This window comes from Botrytis sinoallii (assembly GCF_014898435.1).
Source record: "Botrytis sinoallii strain Bc 23 chromosome Unknown BSIN_003, whole genome shotgun sequence".
NCBI classification, from domain to species: Eukaryota; Fungi; Ascomycota; class Leotiomycetes; order Helotiales; family Sclerotiniaceae; genus Botrytis; species Botrytis sinoallii.
This window is the reverse complement of record NW_024066030.1, coordinates 2,206,633-2,228,791: the sequence shown is the minus strand read 5'-3', so window position 1 is coordinate 2,228,791 and position 22,159 is coordinate 2,206,633. Positions and strand designations below refer to the sequence as shown.

General features: G+C 43.1%; 10 protein-coding genes across 10 annotated transcripts; 5 read left to right on the top strand and 5 right to left on the bottom strand.

Moving 5' to 3' along the window:
• Positions 1-19: 19 nt before the first annotated feature.
• On the top strand, positions 20-1,424 carry EAF02_002352 (uncharacterized protein; the record flags this gene model as incomplete). The annotated part of the gene is made up of 2 exons (XM_038898400.1): positions 20-1,148; positions 1,201-1,424. The coding sequence occupies 2 exons, from the start codon at positions 20-22 to the stop codon at positions 1,422-1,424; spliced, it is 1,353 nt and encodes a 450-aa protein (XP_038762092.1).
• An 831-nt stretch (positions 1,425-2,255) lies between these two features.
• EAF02_002351 (uncharacterized protein) lies at positions 2,256-3,413 on the top strand (the record flags this gene model as incomplete). Its single annotated transcript, XM_038898399.1, has 1 exon — positions 2,256-3,413. The coding sequence occupies one exon, from the start codon at positions 2,256-2,258 to the stop codon at positions 3,411-3,413; it is 1,158 nt and encodes a 385-aa protein (XP_038762091.1).
• A 1,177-nt stretch (positions 3,414-4,590) lies between these two features.
• EAF02_002350 (uncharacterized protein) lies at positions 4,591-5,199 on the bottom strand (the record flags this gene model as incomplete). The annotated part of the gene is made up of 1 exon (XM_038898398.1): positions 4,591-5,199. The coding sequence occupies one exon, from the start codon at positions 5,197-5,199 to the stop codon at positions 4,591-4,593; it is 609 nt and encodes a 202-aa protein (XP_038762090.1).
• Positions 5,200-6,191: 992 nt separating this feature from the next.
• EAF02_002349 (uncharacterized protein) lies at positions 6,192-7,346 on the top strand (the record flags this gene model as incomplete). Its single annotated transcript, XM_038898397.1, has 1 exon — positions 6,192-7,346. The coding sequence occupies one exon, from the start codon at positions 6,192-6,194 to the stop codon at positions 7,344-7,346; it is 1,155 nt and encodes a 384-aa protein (XP_038762089.1).
• A 2,406-nt stretch (positions 7,347-9,752) lies between these two features.
• EAF02_002348 (uncharacterized protein) lies at positions 9,753-10,412 on the top strand (the record flags this gene model as incomplete). Its single annotated transcript, XM_038898396.1, has 1 exon — positions 9,753-10,412. The coding sequence occupies one exon, from the start codon at positions 9,753-9,755 to the stop codon at positions 10,410-10,412; it is 660 nt and encodes a 219-aa protein (XP_038762088.1).
• A 178-nt stretch (positions 10,413-10,590) lies between these two features.
• EAF02_002347 (uncharacterized protein) lies at positions 10,591-13,782 on the top strand (the record flags this gene model as incomplete). Its single annotated transcript, XM_038898395.1, has 2 exons — positions 10,591-10,651; positions 10,778-13,782. The coding sequence occupies 2 exons, from the start codon at positions 10,591-10,593 to the stop codon at positions 13,780-13,782; spliced, it is 3,066 nt and encodes a 1,021-aa protein (XP_038762087.1).
• Positions 13,783-16,072: 2,290 nt separating this feature from the next.
• On the bottom strand, positions 16,073-17,346 carry EAF02_002346 (uncharacterized protein; the record flags this gene model as incomplete). The annotated part of the gene is made up of 2 exons (XM_038898394.1): positions 16,073-16,736; positions 16,787-17,346. The coding sequence occupies 2 exons, from the start codon at positions 17,344-17,346 to the stop codon at positions 16,073-16,075; spliced, it is 1,224 nt and encodes a 407-aa protein (XP_038762086.1).
• A 939-nt stretch (positions 17,347-18,285) lies between these two features.
• Positions 18,286-18,524, bottom strand: EAF02_002345 (uncharacterized protein; the record flags this gene model as incomplete). The annotated part of the gene is made up of 2 exons (XM_038898393.1): positions 18,286-18,416; positions 18,461-18,524. The coding sequence occupies 2 exons, from the start codon at positions 18,522-18,524 to the stop codon at positions 18,286-18,288; spliced, it is 195 nt and encodes a 64-aa protein (XP_038762085.1).
• A 37-nt stretch (positions 18,525-18,561) lies between these two features.
• EAF02_002344 (uncharacterized protein) lies at positions 18,562-18,833 on the bottom strand (the record flags this gene model as incomplete). The annotated part of the gene is made up of 2 exons (XM_038898392.1): positions 18,562-18,792; positions 18,822-18,833. The coding sequence occupies 2 exons, from the start codon at positions 18,831-18,833 to the stop codon at positions 18,562-18,564; spliced, it is 243 nt and encodes an 80-aa protein (XP_038762084.1).
• A 1,068-nt stretch (positions 18,834-19,901) lies between these two features.
• On the bottom strand, positions 19,902-22,026 carry EAF02_002343 (uncharacterized protein; the record flags this gene model as incomplete). Its single annotated transcript, XM_038898391.1, has 4 exons — positions 19,902-19,962; positions 20,019-20,532; positions 20,584-21,724; positions 21,772-22,026. The coding sequence occupies 4 exons, from the start codon at positions 22,024-22,026 to the stop codon at positions 19,902-19,904; spliced, it is 1,971 nt and encodes a 656-aa protein (XP_038762083.1).
• Positions 22,027-22,159: the final 133 nt, after the last annotated feature.

Genomic DNA, 22,159 nt, shown 5'->3' with positions numbered 1-22,159 from the left:
GGTGGATCAACTACACATCATGACATCAGTTGAAAGTGAATCCTACGTCCAGAGAAACTGCAGCTTCCAAGACAATCGCAATCAGTATATTCGAGATACCGGTCTTCGGAACTTGAACAATAGCCCCGAATATAATTCAAGAACCTACACCTCACAAACGTATATCCCACCTCATTATACATCATCAGAGCATAGCTCGCCCCCAAACACAGTCTTCACTGATGTTTCCTCTCACATCCACGATGAGGATCTCAATATATCAGAAGAAAGACGTCGAAATACTAGAAATAGTCAACACGATGCCATTGTAGCACAAAATAGCATTACCACCTCCTCAGAGTACAATGACTACTTGTGGCAAGGCACCTCATACCCAAGCCTTGACTATGACACCGAATCAATCTACAATTCACATATTGACCCAAGTCTTTGGAATTGTACTGCCATGAACACTGGACCAATCGCACCACTTCCCGTTGTTACAGAAGCGCAAAGCATTCTCAACGAGCACCGTTTCAAGCAGTGCTGGGATATTCCGCCACTAGAAGCAGCAAACTCTGTGCAGATCAATGAATACGCCGGAGTAACCTTCCCATCATGCATGGTTGGCCAAGCTAGTATAGCGAGAACAGCCAGCGTCAATTCATTCCGGTCATCCTCATCAGATTTTAAAAGAGAACTGGAACGCGCCTCACCATTCTTCGACATGAGTGAGTCTATGACGATTAGGTCTCAGTCCCCAGGTGAAGAATCTTATAGATCTGAATCGACTTCTGGATCACCTGCACCAAGCATCGCAGAGAAATCATCAACTCGCTCAAGGAAACGGAGGCTTCAAGAGAGGAATGATCCAAATCATGTAAACCGTCGTGGAGATACCGGAAGGAGGAAGTTAGATCGATACTTTTGCACTCGGTGTAATGCTTTCCCCAAAGGCTGGAAGCTACCCGAGGACTTGCGAAAACACAATCAAGGACATCATACTGAAACTGGATTTTACTGCGCCTCTGGAGTGGATGAGAACTGTGCCTATTGGAGTTCTCAGGAGTCGAGATATATTGACCATCTGAAGGTAGAGCATGCTAGTTCACGCATCTCACAGGAGATTATCCAGAAATATAACACCATAAATGGTATTACGCTCGATGGTAGTTACATGTGCAGGATACCAGGTTGTGAGAAGGTTTATAAAAAGGGCAGAGCGAGGTCGTCGAGACAAGCATGAAGAAAGGAAGGCCGCACACGTTTTTAAGGGGGAACTGGGAAGAAGCGTAGATCCAGCCCATCTATTCCCAAACAGTCATGTGGGATGCAGGAATGATGAGACGAAAAGACATGTTGATATGGGACAGTACGATTTTGCTCATTCTGGTGCAGCCAGGGAATCTGAGGGTATCGGCCAAAGTAACCGTCAATTTGAATAAGGTGATAGAAACATCTCTCCAGTTGTAAATAAAAAAGGACTAGGTTGTAAATCTATAGTATACAGATAATATGAGATAATACCACCAATCAACGGCGATCTCTTTGAATTTTGTGAAATAAAAGAGTTTGATGACAAGAGTGAATGATTTTAAGATGATATCATATGTTTTGTGGAGGAAGAATAAATAAATAAATGTCAAAATGTGACTGCCTAAAATAGCCACCTGGTCCACCTGTTGGACCCTCTGGTCGAGGCGCCTGAACAACGCCCACATAGACAGAAATGGCAGACCACTCAAAAAAACTCATGCCTTGGAACAATTGGTATTTCGATGTCCAAATTACGAAAACAATATAGAGCCAAAAAGACAAACATTCAAATTTATAAGAATTAAAAAACCCTCAAACAAGACCGTTCATTTTAATCTCAACTCGAGATGTTGATTGTTGGATCTTATTTCGAATGTTGAATGCAGATCGTTATTTTTGGGAGCAAGTTGGTTGTCCAGATGGAGCCATATATCATCGTGCGCCTTGGACTAGACCCAAGGACAATATTACTGTGTTGCCTAGTTTTTTTAGATACCACCAAAGAGTTGGCCGAGAAAGTGGTTGATAAATTTTCAAATTGCAGCCTCGAAATTCTAGATTAATAGGATGTTTGTTTTGTGCTATATGAACTATATAAATGAGGTATACTATCAAATACAAAACATTACTATCTCTATCTCTATCTCAATCTCACCAACCCATATTTTGGCTATCAAAAATATTCTCATCAAGAGAAGCTGTACTACATAATCAAACTTAGTTTTGGCAATATCAGCGAAATGACATCAGAATCGTCTCGGCCCAACTCTAGGAAGTCTGATGGCAAATCTAAAAGATCTAGTGGTGTCGGGTCGAAGCACTCAGAAATAAAACCAGCAGAATCTGACAGACCTCGTCTCGGGTCGATCCGCTCAAGAAACGAGCGCAGAAGATCGGTTGAAAGTCTTGAGGCAAAAACTCGAGATCTTGATATCGGGGGTCGTGGCTCACCACAACCACCAGAGAGTCCGGGAGATCCCATCGATCCTTCCATGGATCCTAGTTTACGAGATTATGAAGTAGCTTCAAAGGCGATCGAGAGGTTTAAGGATAATAAAAGACATGACTCCCATAAATCAGGAGGCGAAGAAGAGCCGAGAAGACGGCGGAGGTCTTCGAGACACCATGATGAAGAAGGGCGAAGCTCAAAATCTCGCCTCGTAAAAAGAACAACTACCACTCGAACTACGTTTGACAAATTACCATTCTTAGCTAGAAAAGAAAAAGTTGTAGATAAATTCGAATACGAAAAGAGCTCGGACAACCGTGATAACGACAGGAATCTTCCAAGCTCAGACCGAAGATATGCAGATTCCAGCAGACGCTCGTATCGGAGCGGAGAAGAAAAAAGGACTGAGAGAAAAATAAGAGAACCCTTTCTAGCAGGAAGTAATGTCTCGAGCCCAAAGACAAGTGTCTCCTCTGAGCCAAAATCTGCTACCAGCTCAAAACACAGTGCCCACACCCACAGAAGCGCAAGAAGCGCAAGAAGCGCAGTCAATGATATCCAGGCACCACAAGCAGGTTCCCACCATCCCAGTGAATCGCCAAGTTCTCGAAAATCACACAAAGAATCTGATGATGAGCCCAAAGCCTTGAGTGAGGGTTCCGCCAGTGGGACTTTACATGGTAGACTCCCTCGAAGCAATACTTCAGCTTCCGATCGTCAAAGTTTGAGCGAGAGAAACTTGAACGACATCTACAAACCTGACAGAGGTGGCAAACGCACTAGCACCACTGCTCCTTCCGATCATGGAACAGCGGAGCGTGCTCAAACAGGTTATGGGAGAGGCGACCATAGTAATCCGCCTTATTTTTATGAGGATGAAACAAATAAATCTGATATTTCAGCATCGACAAGCGGCACAACTCGTGGTAGAAGAACCCATAAGTCGTAGGGCATGCGAACACAAGTTATAAAACCGAGTCCGATTCACAGATTAGTCCTTTGGCGGTAGTGCAAACTGAAAATACACAAAATATCAATGACCTTTGGTTATCTTGAATCTCATCAAAAGCATCATTTTCTGATAAAGACTGAGGGAGACAATGGAAGTGTTGAAATCAGGAAGAGGTGGTCAAACCCAGTCTTTTTTCTTCGCCGACCTAGAGATTGGTACCCAAAGAATGTAGGCTATGTGTGCTTACACTTAGGATATGTAATAGCCAGAGCATCTGAATTAGAATGAGAAGATTGAAGGTAAAGATAAGGAAGTACGTAAAAGATTATTTTGGGCGTTTTGGGCATTTTGGGTAGCAACTGAATTTGTCTCTCGTCGTTTTTTTCTGGTTCTTCTAACAATGTTGTGTTAAGTGCTTGTTTTCCACCCGGCGATAGCATTTCGCTTCCATGCAAATAATTCATGCGGTCCATAGCTGACGATCCGCAATGGAATGGACAAATATCATTGTGAAGATGTAACTGTGCATGGTATCCGCTACATTGTGAATTGCGAACTGTGAAAAGACCAAATGATACCATATTAACCAGACTTTGAAACGCGTACATCTCTATGTAGCACCGAAAATACAGAATATTCGAACGAACATATGAGGCGGAAGAATTGGTACTCGAAACTGGGGATTTGAATTTCGATTCGGCATATTTTTCAATGGAAATGATGATGGCAACCATAAATCGGCACTGCCAATAAATGAACAAATAGATAGATGTGTCTTGCCCAAGGGTCACTTGAACCACAGGCGAGAGCTGAACATAAAGCTAATATCAAATTTAAGATGTAAATGTCAACCAGAGGCTGTAGAGGCGTACATAATAGTTATAAATACATAATATTGGCAGCATAACGTAGAATGTCATAAGAACGTTTGTAGTGCTTCGCAATCGCAATTCCATGCGAAATTTTGGACATATTCCTACGTTATACATAACGCTCATGCTGACAATGCATTTCCGTGTTGTGTTTTATACACGCAATGAGCAACACAGTACAGCCTTTTACAGACTCATAGTACCTTGTGCTATATTGCCAACTCTTCTCTATTCCACGCCTGCTGCCTCCACAAATAGTTGATCAAATATATCGTTTTGTAACATCCTCCCCATTGTACCCCTCACTCATCCCTCTTTGCCAACTCAATCCGTCTTTGCCTGTTCTCCCGCGCTGCTGTTCTCGTCGGTCCCCATCTAGCTTTCACGGCTTCCAGCTTCTCTCTTTCCAAATCTCTCTTCTCTGCCGATGCTTCTGTAATCATGCCAATAAATATCGACGAACAATTGAACTTCTTAGCCAATTGCAGTCTAGTCCATTTTTCTGGTTCCTCCGCCCTCAGCCTCCTGATCTCTGCAACATCCTTTTCACTCAAATGATGCCTCTCATACTTCAGCTGCTTCGGGTTGACTGGAGGTGGTAATCGATGTGAGAGAGCGTTGAGTCGTTCTTGGGTGATTGCTAAAAGCTTTCTTCTCTTGTCATCTTTGGGGAGGAATTTTAGAGGGGTGTGGAAAACGGATGGAGAGGAGGATGGCGGATTGAAAATAATGTGATCTTGTGGCGCGCCATTTGATGGAACAAAATTTGGATCTGGTTTGACATTTAAACGTTGCTTAGAACGTCTGTAAGAGGACTCATGTCGACGAGCCGTGGCGTTCAAAGACAATAGACATTGAGGCTTTGCAGAGAGGAGGTTGGCGACGGGCCGACGTAATATTCTGAGATCCATCGTTGTATGAGGGTTTTGATTAAAGGTATAGAGGTAAAACTCAATAGTTCCTCACATTTCATCCCGCCGGCGTTGGAAATTACTTGCACCGATATCGATTACTAAGCGATAAGTTAAACCCCAAGCAAAACTTCCAAGCCTCGCGACATGGCTCTTTATCCCAAATCATGTTCATTTCGAGGTTTCCAACTTTTTGATTGTCAGGCGACTTGTTTTCATGAAATTAAAAAAAAATGCTTACCTAGTAATAATTATGTTGGTGATCACAACATCAACAAGGAATATCCAAAATCCTGCATTAAAAAGCATTGAATTCGAAATCCTTCCCCTCCTCCTAAAGGGCACGTATAACACACAGTTACACACCTCGTTCACAACTGGAATCGCCAGAAATCACAAGCAATCACAAGGAAATCCAATCACCCCTCTTCCCTCTTCTATGACTATTGCCGCTTCCTGGACCACCCATTCTTGCAAAGAAAGAGAGGTAGGTGAAATTATCTTATGATTACAATTACAATTACAATTACAATCACAATCACAATTATCATTACAATCATAACTGTCTAGATTGTCATGCCTTTGAATGTGTCTATTGTTGGACTGTCATGATCTTATATACTCGTATAGGAATCCATCTTATCTTTCTTTCACAGTTCCATCTTTGACGTTGAATCTTGACCCTTCTTTGTTCATATCATTTCAACTTTTCTCACAAGTTTGGGCAATTCTGATCTTCATTGTCCGGAAGCAAGCTGATAATTCCCAAAGATAAACTGCACGCGTAAGTCTGCGACCCTCCAAAGTATTGGTTTGATTAAGGCGCATACGCCAACATCCATTATGATGCGATTGGGTTTTCACAGCGCATATCCATTTATTTATTTGCTCATGTTCATCTGACACTTCGCAACAGCACACAAGAGATTCGACTCGACTTACTTCCTCGATATCCTAAAAACAAATCCGAAATCCTTCTATCAATCGTCATCATGAGCGCATCGGAATCTAGTACTTTACATGCGAACACGCCCGTCCCCACAGGCCAGCAATCTATAACCACGTCAAAGGCCCCTCTACTAGGTGAGGGATTCAAAGTACCAACGAACCAAAAATTATCGAATCCCAGTGAAAACAGTGAGGTCGATGTGGATGCGAGTGATTCTGCGAGCGGAACCGCAAAGTCGGGAAAGCGAAGATTGTTTGGATTTGGAAAAAAGAAGAATGATGAAAAGGTAAAGAGCAAAAAGAAGGATGATGGAACCCTTGCTGGCAATGCACCATTGATCCGCCCTCTCCAGCAGACGCAGATGACGAACTCTCCTCCACGATCAAGCTATCCATACCAACACCCCTCATCACCACCAAGTCGAAAATTGTTCTCATCTTCCCCACGTGTAGTGTCACCTGCAGGTTCGCAAATCTTCGAGCGTGATGTGCAAGAAAGTGCTATTCAGCCAAATTCTCCCGCAATTCCGTCGCATATACAGACAGAGGATTATATTCCACCAGTCCTAGATGCATCGTCGCAAGCTATTACCAACAATGACATTGATCCGGATACAGTGGAAATCGTTATGCACTCTTCTCACCAGCCAGCAGTAATGTCAATGAGTGGTATTAGTAGTAGCGAACCTGGCGCGTCAATGTGGACAGACGACTTGGTGGCCCACCCCGACAAGGACGATGCGGCATCAAACTACGGTGCTCTTGATAGTACAGACATCCGGAGATTAAGCTTCATTTCATTTGCAGATGTAGTGCAATCAGAGCACGCAGAACATGCTGGCAATAGAGACTCAATCTATATTGCAGGACTCAGTGCGTTGTCATCACCAGGTATATCACCAGGTGTGAACCGTTCACCTTCGCCTGTGCGATCACCAGTATCGTCGTTTGGATTCGGAACATCACCCCCGACTAGTAAGTCAGCTTCCGTGAAAGGTGTTGAGCTTTCGCCAGTTCGAAAACAAACTGGTCTCGCCAGTCCGACTTCACTTCACTCTCCTACAAATGGCGGCGAATTGACCATAGAGACAATGTCACAGGCTGTGAAGAAGACCGGGAGCGGCGATCTTAGTGGCGGCCTTCGCAGTTTACCTTTGAGCCCAGTAAGCTCTGATGGCCCGGATACGCCATTCAGATAAGCTAGTCATTGGATCCGAGGTTGAATTGTTGTGTGTGATGGATGTTGTTTACTATTCAGGTACTGCTTGCTGTACATTCGGCGAGTTTTATAGGGTTGGAACAATCGCAGTTTGGGACAAGGGGAAGGGGTATGGATTGCTGTGTATATGAGATACTCGATTGAGCGAACAGTAACTGGTGTTCCGGATTAGGACTTATCTTCCTCTTTATTTTATTTATTTATTCGATCTTGGGATGGGTAGTTTTTTACGACTGACGTGGAGCAATTTGAATTCTTAGTCGCAGTTATAAGATGATTGATGATATGATGTGCCGTTATAGTTGTCCGTGTGTTTCAGTTCATGTGTTAAACTAAGGCTCCTCACTGGGAGAAGGGGGTCGAGGTAATACTCTGATGATATGAGTCGTTCACTTATTAATTGAGTTGCTAGGTATTACAGATATTGTAAGGGATGAATTATATTGTATGAATACGTAAGCATTACTGATATATTAGCCCTACCAGATACTATTTCATCTGTCTGATGTCTCAAATTGAATGAGCAGCGATTAATATGATAAGGATAAATGTATAGAGTCAGAGAGGGGGGTTTGTAGATGAAAATGATATGCGATACAAATTTGTCTTTGAATACCTAGTACCTAGGAATGCAGTTGATCTATGGCATCTCATCCTTCTTTCCCCTCTATCAATCCCATTACCGGAGAATGCCCAACTTTCATGATGTTTTCTCCAGACCAAGGTTCTTTTCCTTTGCTTCCAAAATCCAGCGTTGAGAACCTGAGCAATATCTGCCTACTGTAGTAGCTAGGTCGGTAGGTGTACCGAGGACCTAGCATCTTTGATATGCCCACAAAAACGCTGGATGTATTGTAATTTGTGGGAAGTTGTAGAGTTGTTGTTGTTGTATTCTTAAAATGTGATTTGGAATGATGGAAGTGAGTACGATAGAGATGTGATGAGAATTTTTGAGGGGCATTGGATTCGGGTGTTCATGAATGCTTACCTTTACGTCTTACATGTTACATACCTACCTAGTACCTTGTCGATGGATTGACGTATGAGAATGTCTTGGGAAGAATCGGATGATTGAATGGGTAGATGTGAATTTCTATATCTCATGGACTCGTAGATAGTAGATAGTAGATAGTACTAGGTAAATACTAGGTAGTATAACAACGTCGACCCGTTGAATGACTGTTGAAACTTGAAACATCCGTAGAATGCTAAAGTATTAATTAAGATTTCATCCGACGACTGTACCATACATGACTTTCATCATTAGCCGCGATAATACCACCCGTTGCAATCTTGGAGATATCTACGATTGATTGGTACCCAATGATCACCAGTCCCTTGTTTTCCCTCGTTTCCAGAAGTTCCCCAAATATACTTTTTCATTATCATTGATCATTCCTTTCCTCACTACCGGATATTGAGCAAGGATTCTCTGGATGGTGCTCCGATACAACCGAAAAAGCACAACTCACTCATACTTATCAAAATGCTTCATCGTAACATCGTCAAAAGCTCATAGCTTCGTACAGACTTCGTATATGTCCCCTCCTCGTAGCACTTTACAATCAGAATACAACACGTACCTTGTTCATCATCACCTTCCCCCCAATTCTTTTCTCTTGTCCTTTCGCTTCACTCACAATCCATCATCTACTGCATCCCTGAATTCTCCATACATGTCATCTCCCCAGTCAATTGGCTCCCAACCTGAATCTCTCTATATAAGGCGACAGGCAATTGCATTTCTCTTCTCCTCCACTTAAGGCTTCGGGCCTTATTTGTTCCCTTTATCTTACTACCTTAAGCCTGGTCCTAGACTTGAATATTCCACCGCCCCCCAGCAGCCCAGCTCGACTAGTAAACTATCAACCCTTGAAAGCTCCGACCTCTATACTCCAAAGGGAAAAATTCGACCCGCTAAAGTAGATTCGACGGAATCTTGGTTAAACTTGTTATATATGGTATATGGCTAGTGATGATGAGGACCTCTCAAATTTCGCAATCGGTATTGGGAAACCATAAGGCACATTTGGAGCGGACTCGATTCTATCGGTAAAAGGAAAGGAAAATAAAAGAAAAGCTTTTGTCATTCAATCAAAAGATCTACGCTATTTGCGCGGTACAAAGACTGGCAGAAGCTTCACAATCAATTGCGCACTTCTTAGACTTCCCCACGTACGCCACAGCTTGTATCGAAGATCTTCAATTCAAATTGTTCAGTACGAACCCATGCCATCTTCGACAACTCTGCTTGCATGCTTCCGCACATATCAAGACTCGAATACGCGAGCTCGTCAAATTCTCTAACATCACCGGGGCCGCCATCTTTTTGAGGTTTGGATGGTTAGGCATGGTTTTCTAAACCTCCATAGGAAGGAATCGCGGGATGAGTCTATTGTCACCAGGTATGGATACCAGAGATTACAATGGGACCTCTGGAAGGGAAAACACTGTGCGGGACTGGGGAGAAAATGCGGCAGAGACATTGGCACGAAGGTTCTCTCCGAGTGAGCCTCGACGATCGCGGGGTCCTGGCTTGGATACAACTATTCGCACAGTTACGCCCGAACCTGTCGAGGTAACAGACGACAATTTAAGCATACTAGAGACTCCACCTAGACTCTTTCCATCCGTGCAGACGTCGCCGCGATCGATACCTGGCGGAGAAAAGCCTAGAGAGCGCCGTCAAGGCCTTGTTTTCCATGATTCATATAGCAGTGACTCGATTGACAAGCCTCCTCAGAGTACCATGAGTCTTCGATCTCGACCTCGAACATATACCGTAGATGCTACCACACGAAAAAGATCAGGATCGGGAGGCGCGCCTAGGAATAGACAGCGAATTGGCTCAGTACATTCCACAAACTCATCATCTTTCCATGACATCGAGCCACGACCCGATACTAATACTGCCATCGGATATCCATCTACTTCTAACAGAAACACATTGACTAAATCCAACTCTCTCAAGAAGGAAAAGGGGTCGGGTAGACGATTGGTTAAAAAAGCATTCACGGCCGACTTCGCCATTTCAAGCATTTTGTAGATACTACCTGCGTCGATTCTCTTCCAGATCCTGTGCCTACTGGGAAACACTAAGAAAATATTGGGTCTTATGAAAAGTTTACGCGGCCGCATGAGGGGTGAAGTCGAGTATCAGACAGTAGAGACCGCGGCAATGGTATCGAGGGTGTGTGTTATATGACAACGTGAAAGGCTCTTTAATGTATGAGGACGACGACAAAGGACCTTTTCACATTGCTGTAGCAACCGACCTTCGAGGATGTAGGGTCAAACCGATCATATACTCATTGGAACGACAAGTAAGGTGTCTGGAGATATTAAATCCAAGTCTCGGCTTAGACCTTCGTCTTTAACCAACGGACCCTGCTGAATTTGATCACTGGTTAGCAGCGATACTACCATGGCAACAGATCAGGCTAGCGTCATCTTTGACAAGTCCGCTGAAATCTCCAACAGGACATCACGACGACAGACGCCCAGTGGATCGACGAGGTTCTGCGTATAGTAATAAAGACTCAAATATTATCAAAGTAGCCAAGCTCCTATTGTGGGACAAAGGGCCGCCCCTATCCCCCGAGTCCATTATCACTCGTCGTTCAACGCGACATCTGCGTAACTCTGGACAACAGTGGCGTAGGATATCTTGTATACTTCAGGATAATGGCGATCTCAAGGTTTTGACCGAAAATGATGCTTTATTGCTTTCAGTCGTTCAGCTCCCACAATTGTCCAGAAGCGCAATCCAAAAGCTTGACAAGTCAGTACTGGGAGAAGAATATTGCATTGCCATATTTCCACAGTACACTTCTACATCCACAGACTTGTCCATATTTAGACCTATCTACCTAGCATTAGAATCACGATTGGTTTTCGAAGTTTGGTTATGTCTCTTGAGGGCTTTCACAATTCCAGAAATATATGGACATGATACCCCACAGCAAATAGAAGCTGATGCCGAAGGTGAGGAATTGCCTGAGGGATATCCTTCTTCAACTAACGATATGTTCCGAATTGAGAAGTCTCTCAACATGCGAATCGTTGAAGCTAAATTTCGGAAGTATGGCATAAGGGCAGAGTTACCCCAGTATGGCAGGCACTCGGTAAGGCCAGAGCCAGATGGGATTCTCGGTGACTACTTTGCAGAGGTCATGCTTGATGGTGAGGTCCGCGCCCGTACAATAACAAAGCTGGAGACCAGAAATCCATTTTGGCGAGAAGAGTGCGAATTCACGGATCTGCCTCCTTATTTACCAAAACTATCGATAGTTTTGAAACGTATGGAAATGTCACAACTAACCGTGCAAGGATTCTTGTCAAGTTCAAGCGTTCAAGTGGCGGACCAGCAAGTAGAAACTATCTGTGGAGTCGTTGAAATATCGGTTGACAAGCTCGAGCGAGGCAAAGATAATGAGGCATGGTGGCCAATCTTGGATCAAAATCAAGAGCAGGTTGGGGAGATGCTAATGAAACTTCGACATGATGAAGTTGTTGTACTTCTTGCCAAAGATTATCAACCAATCTCTGAGCTTCTACACAATTTCAATAATGGGTTGACACTTCAAATTTCTCAAGTCATACCCAATAATCTCAGGCAATTATCTGAAACACTGCTAAATATATTCCAAGTATCTGGAAACGGATCAGAATGGCTAAAAGCCCTAGTTGAAGACGAAATCGATGGCATTGGAAAAGAAGCGCCAACAAAACGACTTAGATACAGCAGGAGAATTGGCTCAAACGAGGTTTCCTTCACGTCCATTGAGCGGGAACAATCGGTTCGAGACATGGGGAAAAGTCTTAATACTGAAGCGAATCTTTTGTTCCGAGGAAACTCCTTACTAACGCAAGCTCTTGATTTTCACATGAGACGAGTTGGGAAGGAATATCTCTCTGAAATCTTGGGAGATCAAATTCGTACCATCAACAACATTAACCCTGACTGCGAAGTCGACCCATCTAGAATTGATAACGACGGTGCATTTGAGAAGAATTGGGTCTCGTTGATTGCTTTAACTACTGACGTCTGGAGATCAATAGCAGATTCTGCAACTCGATGTCCACCAGAATTGCGACAAATCTTCAAGTACATCCGTGCGGTTGCTGAAGATAGATACGGAGATTTTCTTCGTACTGTTGCATATACTAGTGTCTCTGGATTCATATTTTTACGATTTTTCTGTCCAGCGATTCTCAATCCAAAATTGTTTGGACTACTCCCAGATCATCCCCAACCGAAAGCTCAGCGAACATTCACCTTGATCGCAAAAAGTTTACAAGCCTTGGCAAACTTATCAAGCTTTGGTCAAAAAGAGTCATGGATGGAACCGATGAACAAATTCCTTTATCAGCATCGTCAAGGTGTAAAGGATTTTCTCGATTCTATTTGTGCTATTGCCCCGGATCGTGCAACGTTTGCGGTTCCTGCGTCGTATTCCACGCCCATTACCATTCTCGCAAGACTACCTCCCACTTCTCGTGAAGGATTTCCTTCTTTGCCGTATTTGGTTGACCATGCACGAAGTTTTGCCGACTTGGTCAAACTATGGCTAGAAGGAACCTCGAATTCCATGACTCAATACTTTGAAGGTGATCTTGGTGAGTTCAACGAGTTGTGTAAAGCTCTCAAGAAGCGCACCGATGAATGTATACTCAAAGCCGAAGAGTACGGTGATCGCGTTGCCGATCAGGTTTCTCTCCAATTCGAAGATATAGTCGAAGGTCTCCAAAATACACATTTTCACGAATCCCCTCAAATTCTCCCACTCCCTCCAACACAATCGTATTTTCAACCAGATTCAGAACATCAACATCCTATCCTCCCACCTCCTTGGCAGGACTACTCAATGAGTAATAGCAATGCCACAAGCATAAATAATACAAGCCATACATATCTTCGCGCTCCCGGTTCCGCAGGCAGTGGAAGTGAAAGAATAGGTACGATCTCTACCATGAGTAGTAAAGATAAAGAAAAGAAAGAGAAACAAAATTTCTGGGAGGCAACTTTTGGGAAAGATTCAAAATATCAGAGACCTTATGCACCACCGCCAGATCACAGTGCACAACAGTTAGGTATGCAAGCATCTAGTCCGCCAGGGGGAAAGGGGCCAGGGGGACTTGGACTTAATAGACAGGAAAAACAAAGTAGGAGTTTTCTAGGTGGATTGCGGAGGAAGGGAAAACAGGAACCCAAGAGTCAGGGGAGTGGAAGTAGTAATGATGGGGGTTTCATAATGGCACCGGCACCTGCCACAGGGATGGGGATGGGTATCCCAGAGGGGATGAGTATCGATACTGGAAATGGAAGAGGCGCGAGGGGAGAAGGCTTCCGAGAGGAAATTGTGTCGCCTACGATGGGGGGGGTGGGGACATATACAGAGAGATGGAAGGGGTGATGGGGGTATGTTTTAGGCTGGGGAAGAGCAGAGCGGAGTTGGTACCGAGAGGACCGAGAGGAAGAAAGATAAGAAGGGGCGAGGAAGAGTGTGGAGAAGAAGAGAGGAGAGAGGAGAGAGCGCTTTCGTCTTGTGCAATTCTATATTGAGCATGGATCTATCTATATATTACTTTTGCTGTCAATATTTTTATGTCGAACTAAATATTTATTATATCTTTATGAATATCTATATTTATATCCATGCTGTATTTACTGACTATTTCTGTATTTGTTTTATGTGTTTATGTGTTTATGTGTTACGGTTTATATATATATCATTTTCTCCTGTCTTGGTAGTTGTTTTTGTAGGTAGGTAGGTAGGTAGGTAGGTAGGTATCCTTTAAGAATCAAAATATCTGTTTCTTTGTCTGTTTTTTTTTTGTTTTTTTTTCTGTTTTTTTTGGGGGGGGGGGGTTTCAATCGTCAAAATCACTCAACAGGTTGTCCTAGGTACCTATCTAGGTATCGATTCTATGATTCTGATATTGATTTGAAGATTCTCTTCTAGAGTATGTTTGTTGATTTGCTTCTGGAGTTGTTTTGCTTCTAGAGTATGTTGATTTGCTTGTTATTTTCTGAGTGCTTGGTTGTATATGGTATAGAAAGTATAGATGGTATGTGTATGTGGTATGTGGTATGTGGTATGTGGTATGTGGTATGTGGTATGTGGTATGTGGTATGTGGTATGTGGTATGTGGTATGTGGTATGTGGTATGTGGTATGTGGTATGTGGTATGTGGTATGTGGTAGGTATACCTTTGGTGTAGATGGGTATGTGAGGTGGGAGGAGGGGTTTTTGAGAGAAAAAAAAAGGGGGGGAAGGGATTGGTTGTTGGATTTTGGGTGCTGGGTGCTGGTTGGATTTGGGGCTTGGGGCTTGGGACAGGAGGATGGTAGGGGATAGGAGGATGGTATGAGAGAGGATGATGGTATGAGGAGGGGATGAAGCGGATGAGGGAGAAGGGAGAGGATGAGGAGAGGGGGAGAGGGGGAGGGGGGGAGAAGGGAGAGAAAGAGATATAGATGATAGATAGATGATAGCTATATAGATTACTTTGTTTTATAGGTAAGAAGATAGATAGATAAATAGAAGATAAATCGATAAGATAGGGGTTTTGGTAGGGTGATCAGATTAGATCTTCTCTGGATTTTGAGGTTGGATTTGAGGTTGGATCTTGAGGTTGGAGATTAGGAGGATGGAGTTTAGGGGGATGAAGCTTAGGGGGGTGAGCTTAGGAGGGTGAGGTTGGAGAGAATAGAATAGAATAGTAGATGGGGATGGAAGAAAGAAGAGAAGATAGGAGAGAAGATATAGGAATAAATGTTGAGATCTTGAGATATTAAGATATTGAGATATTAAATCTTAATTTTGACTTTCTTATTTTACTTTACTTTGATTTGTATTATATACCTAGTGAATCTGAATCTTTTTTATATCCGTATATCCATCTATCATTTATTCATTCATATATTCATATTCCGCATTATATTATAAATAAGAAGATAAGAAAATAAGAAAGTTAGAAAATCTCTCTCTGTCACTATCTGGCTCTGAGTAAAAGCAGTAGTAATATAATTAGATATAATCAATATAACTACAACTATAAATATATCTATTCATTTCTTTCTCCAGCTTACAATACCTAAGTATTTATATCATTTCTCTAGAGAATAGATGGGTTCGATTTGATTGATTGGAAGGGATGGATTACACAGTATAAAAAGGATCATAAGGAGCAGAAGATGAGAAATGAGATGAGTTATGAGGAGATTATTGAGAATGAGCATCGAGGGGGGAGGGGGAAGGGGGAGTAAGAAATAGTAAAAGAGAAATAGAGAAAGGCGAAGCAATATTGTTACCCTGCTGAAAATTGACGCAACAATTTTGAAGGTTTCTTTTTTGGCTCCTTTCAAAAGATAGGGCATTGAAAGAAGATCCTGGATATAAATGAATAAATATTTGGAAAAGCGAAGATAAAAAGTTAAATGTACATTGTATAGAAAGGAAAAAGAAAATAATAGTTGGACTAGCACGAAAGGCGACACCAACACCAAATCCCTCCAAGCAAGTAACCAGCCGTCTGTCTACATTTATACGCCACCCAGTTTGATCCACCGCCCAAATCCAACGCCTAGAGCCAGCAGATGAACATGTCTTGTTTTCAAGAGTTACTACTCTCTTCTCATAAAACATTAACTCATCAAATCGTAACCCTTCGCCATCTCCCCAAGAAGCCAACTCCGACTTCCTAATAAGCATTTTCGTACGCCGGCTCGAAACTCCCATCCTCCTGCCACTCCACATCCTCGTAGCTAATCTCCTCACTCGGCACGCATATCGGACAGGGTACCGAATGTTCTTCCCCAAACCCTACATCCGAGATCCACATGCTTCCATTACAACTCGTGCACTGGGCCGCATACATCATATCCGCTCTTTCACCCGAATAGTACATTTTCTCTCTATCCCCGTCTCGTTTCTTTTGCTCCCTCGCTTCTATCCTCTCTTTCGCACATTCCTCATTGCAATTTACGCATTTATATCCATTCGTATCCACATAAACTCTCCGGAGACACTTTCTACATCTCCACCATCTCGGATCGATTTGACGTTCTTCGAGCCACGCTTGTTGAAGATCTTCTAGTTTCTTAGGATCTTTTGTATTCTTGGGTTGTTTAGCAGTCCCAATATCTTCTTTGTGAAAATCTTTGAGATGGTCTCGATAGTGGTCTTTTCGGGTAAAGGGACCTTTGGATCGGGTGCAGGGTTTGTAGTCGCAGGGAAAACTACCCTTCTGATCGGCATCGGCGTGAACATGTCTATAATGGCGTTCTAGGTCCGCAGGCCTTCGGAATTGCTTGCCTGGACAGTTGATTGGGAATTGACAAGGATAGACGCCTTTTTGAGGATCACTTTGCATGTATGAGTATTCGTTAGAATCTTCAAGTGTAGATCGACGTACCTAGGTGGATCAAGAAAAACCTGCTGAGGTGTATCTTGATGAATTGTGTACCCTGGAAGTAGTTCTAGATATGGCTCTTTTCCCTTTGGTACGATCAACTTGTAAAGTCTGAGGAGTTCTGTCTCGGGGGACCAGCCAAGACTAGATGGGGTTGGTTTGAGAGAATGACTTTGTTTTGATGAGCTCCTCTCCATACTATATGATGCTGTGGTATGATTGTTGTATCCCTGGTTATATCCATCGTCATAGTATTGTGGTAAGTGGGAGGGGTTTAAATCGAAAGACATGGATGGACTGCTAGGAGCCGGAGAGTGGAACTCCTTGGATGATCCAGATTGGGTACTGATTGAGCCTTGATCCGAATAATTTCGATTCATGAGAACCGGAGAGTAAAAGTCTCCAGAAGATCCGGATTGAGTGCTGGTCGAGCTTTGGTCAGAACGGATTCGATTCATTGGAAATCCTCCCATTGATGGTGCTGTAGTCGGATTAGGCCGAAGTCTACCTTGTTCAAGGTATTGCCTTGGCCTCCAGTTTTTATCAAACGAATTGGAATACATGATAGATAGCAGGCTTGTTCTGGAAATGGTTCTGTTTACCCTTTTCCATGATATTAGTCTAGACCTCACTTGAAAGGTATCATCTTCTGTTTAGAATGCAATTTGACCAGGTCATAAGAATAGAAGATCGACAGTATAAACAAAGTTCACTTACCAGCTATTGATATATTCAAGGAGAGTTGACGAAAGAAATATTGATATAAAAGAGGAATTATAGGAAGAAGGACAGTGATGCTGGTATATTGATATGAAGATCTCCACGTTTCTGGTTAATTCGTGACATGATATAGCTGCTTAATAGACGTAAGAATTTGCGAGGCTTCTCAATACCCAACACTTAACAGTCATTCCCTCACAGTCAGTCAAGTCCTGAACTACTCACATGCATCACCTAGCACCTGTGCAATTAGATGGAGGTTAATATCGACATAGCTTATTATTTACCAATGAGGTCTCATAGCCTTGTGATATCTATGGTGAAAGGTTGCCCCGGAAAACTTTAAATGGCTCCGGATGCTTCATCTATTGCATTCATATGCATAGAAAGGTAATAGAAAGCCCCTCTCACTTATTTAGCGGGATCTAACTTGATGAACTCACCGAGAGTCAAGGACTTGAGAGATTTTGAGTCGCCAATGAAATATGTCAGCAATTCTTGGGCCTGTGTAATGTCGAAATTGAAGCTAGGATTCCGGCTACCTTCTAGCCTTCTCTTCGAACGGCACAGCGGGCGAACGTTCGAAAAAAAGAAGCATCTGCTTTTGGGCAACTTAAGCCTCAATGAGGCGAACGATAATGATCCTAGGATTGTGGTCCGACTAGCCGAAAAGGCAACTGAAGGGGCATTGTGTCTGTCGGCGATCATTGATGCCCTATATGCGCAGCAAGGCACAGAATGATAGAATGCTCACAGGAATCGATCAAAATAGGGCATTTGGCTTAGTAGATTCGAAACCCTATGGTATCATAATTGCTGGTCGTTGATTGACCATATTGGCGGCGGGGCGCAGTAAAGACGAGTTTTGAGGTATCATGAAATCGTCGTAATAGAAGGAAATCTATTTTCACACCTGATCTGGGCAACTTGTTCCTATATCATTGCTTCAATGCTGACCGCCATTCTCAATAAGATGCATTTCGCAGAGCAGGGAATTCGTGTTTACTCTCCTATGGACCATTGCGATTTGGAACCTCCTTGGTAATGGGACCGTACCATTAGGCAGCAAGATGTGAAAAGAGCGGGAATAACCGTCCGCCTTCTTTTGCCTTCATTCGTTGTACAGTTTCATTTGCTTGTGCTAACGATAACTGGCAGACGCCGATGTAACGCTTGGCTGTGTCTTTCTCAACTGCCACATTCAGTGAACTCCTCATCGCATGTGAAGAAGAGGCTGCATCATGTCCTGAACGAAGAATTGTAAAAGGACGAGCACTTCCGTCAAGGATCTGAATCCATGTACAAGCCACATGCTTACGAAATGTGGCATGTCTGGATATAAGACAACAACTTGGACCTGCTTATCATTAGTATTTCTCCGTGAAAAAATCAAGATGTAGAGGTATACACCGAACAGAACTATCCGAAAAGAGATCCAAAAATACTGAGAGGGCTGTAGTCTCAATGTTTAATCAATACTGTGCCTGACACTTACGATTTGCCATTCAAAGTCGCATTTTTGAGGTTGCATACCATGAATTGTCGGCTGGCTCAGCGAACCCTCTTTGGGGTCCAAAACTTGTGCGCAGTTGGTTGTACTTGGGTAGAGACGAGGCAAAAAGGAATATGCAAGGAAATCATGATTTATTTTTTTTCAAAAAATTGAAATCTGGGGAGAGCTGACAACCTCTTATAATATCTGAGAATTGGGTATCAAACATTACAAGTGATGATGCCCAAAGTTGTCATACTCGTACATAATGTCTGCAGGCCATTTCATTGCGACCTATGAAGATAAACCAACCGTTTAGGACAAAGTTTTCGACCAGAAGACGAAAATCTGGATTAAAGTCTAGATTTCTCTAGTAATGGTTACTATTGCCATATACGAAGAAATGTCCAATCAACCCACACCTGGGCAGTTTATGATAAGCCCTGAATAAGGTCAGTTTTGATTCGCCAATTACGCTCAAGTACAGCTCTTAGTATGGAGACTGATTCGTCAAGACCAATGCAAGAGAACAATTGGTATCTTCTGATGCTATTAAACTCTCTCCCATTCTGTTTGTCTTGGGGAGTACATTTCATCAATTGGCATAAATTGTAGTTTCATCATGCATGTCTCTAGCCGTTCACAAAACACAGAAATACCTAAATGACCAGTGAGCCAGTATGGAAGGGTGAAGTTTGGCAGATATCACAACGAGCAAATATTTTATTTCTCTGAGGAATATTGCCAGGTAAGTTAAGAAACTTCATCCGAATCAAACCAGATGAGCAAGAGTATTCGCTATTAAGACAACTAAGGTCATTTCCCCAAGCCAGATGCTGGTTGAGCAATTCCCATTGCGCCAACCTATCCTCCAACCAAAAGATACCATAGGCGCCAGTGCATTATTCATACATCGTCCTCTAGGAATTTGTAGATGAACTTAAAGTCCGCTTTTCTTCGGTTCATCCTATAGACAGTTGGTTAGTTGATGTTGGGGAAAATAATGAATATGGTCAAACTTACCATGTGCTCTCATAATCAAAGAAACGATAAGTTCCTTGCTCATACAGCTCAGTAATTTCCTTTGGCTCTTCATGTCGTTGGAACCAAGTTTGATATTGTTTATGAAATCGCCAACTTTGTTCTTTTAGTGACCTAGCCGCAAGGTATTGTTGATATGTGGCTTGCTTGTAGTAGAAGACATAGAACAAAGTTTCTCCATCTATACGATTATATAGCCTAGGGTCATCTAGTACCGACGGGACGTCTTGGGGGTAATATGATGGCGTGTTGAAAGGGGTTTCTGGTTTGTAGCTGCGAGGAGGCGAAACGTCTGACATGCCAGGACCACTAGCCTGGGATGATGCCAACATTCTTTGCGATGCTGTGGATAAAACATCTGGGGCACTCTTTTGAATTACCTCAAAAGATTGAAGCATATCCTGGAACCCTGAAGGAAGATGATATACAGATTCTGTATTCTCTGGTGTGCTTGACTTAAGCCCATTCGAGACACCATTCGATTGTGGTGGAACAGCTTGCATAGAACTGTTAGCATTGGAATCGCATGGGATAGCAATAGACAAACCTTTCTTGCCTTCTGCTGTCTTGGATAAGGCCGGTTGCTTCCCTGACGAATTTGAGGAAAGATTTGGTCTCGTATTCTCTGTTTTTTCAACAGGATGGGACACACTTGCTCCACTAGGTGCAGCACTTGATTGACTCAAAGCTGGAGATTTAGTCTGGGCACTTGATGGCGTATCTGTAGTTGGAACACTAGATCGTGTCACAGGTGTCTGATTGACACTTGCGGTTTGTGAATGTATAGTAGTTGGAGATGCCGTAACACTCGGTCTCCGTCCAGCACCTCCAGATAAAGATGGGTGACTGACTGACGTTGCGGGGGTCGGTAAAGTTTCAGGTGGAGGGGGTAAAGGAGCAAGGCCGTTCTTATCACTAGCAGCAGCCGCCGCCGCCGCCGAAGCATATTTCAATGTCTCTCCAGGGGCACGTGTAGGTACTGCAGCTGGTTTCATAAGGTTACTTGAACTTCCATTTGTTGACAAAGTCGATAGAGGGGTATGTAAAGTGGCCAAGGAAGGGAGAGGGCTTTTCAGTTGAGTAGAAGGTCTTCGTGCAGCAGCTAGAGGCGGTTCTGAACCTGATTTCGATTTCCCGGGTAAACTATTGGATCGTAGATCTGTATCTGGTACATCCTCCTGTATCGATTGTGTGTCTTGTGATGAGACCCGATCATTATCATTATTCATGCCGTAATTATCTTCTTCCTCATCAAGGTTGAGCTCATCATACATTTCCTCGTCCTCCATGAAGTCATCGTTCATATTGTCGGTCACATAATATTTTATGGACTCCTCAAGATCTTTGACTTGCTCAACCTCGACAGTACCATTTTCCAGACAGCGTTTGATAAGCTCCAACTTATTTTGATGAAATTTGTGCCGTTCCGTTGAGTTGTCCAGCTCTGCTATTCTATCGGCCTTGGCACTTTGAGTTTTCCCCTTCTTCATCGTTGCTGATATCGATTCCCGTTCGGCTTCCATTGTCTCGATCTGGCGCTCTAGCTCCTCTACCATGTTGCCTAAGAATTCCCCGGTCTCCATTTTCGCGCGCTCCTTTGGATCCAGCTTCGCTGCCGCCGAAAGCCCTTCTTTCGAATATGCTTTCGTCTTCATAGCTTTTTCTACTGCCTTGAACTTCTCCATTTGCTACAACAGTTTAGCTCACTCCAAGTCAAGTAAAATATATGCCCTACCGTTTCAATCAATTTCCGGTGATCTAACAGAGGACCCTTATCCTTTATGTCATTACTTGCAGCCCATGTCTTGATTTGATCACGAAGCCTCTGCAACTTTTTGATCTCACGTTTGAGGTTGTCCTCCAACTTCTCCTTCTGCGCAGCATTTGTGCATTGTTCTATCTTGTCGTAGATTGATTCGAATTCTGCCACGCCTTCAGTGACTTTCTTGAAGCACTTGTCGACTTCTTGCTGAAGTTTTCGTGCCGCCATCGTGTAATTGTGAGGGGTACGGAGAAATGTATCGATGGGTTGGTGTTTGGTGATTGCTGTTGTGTACAAGGGGCTAGCTTTGTTTGACAAATATCAGACCCCATGCGTGGTATAAATGTCTAGCTTGAGCCTT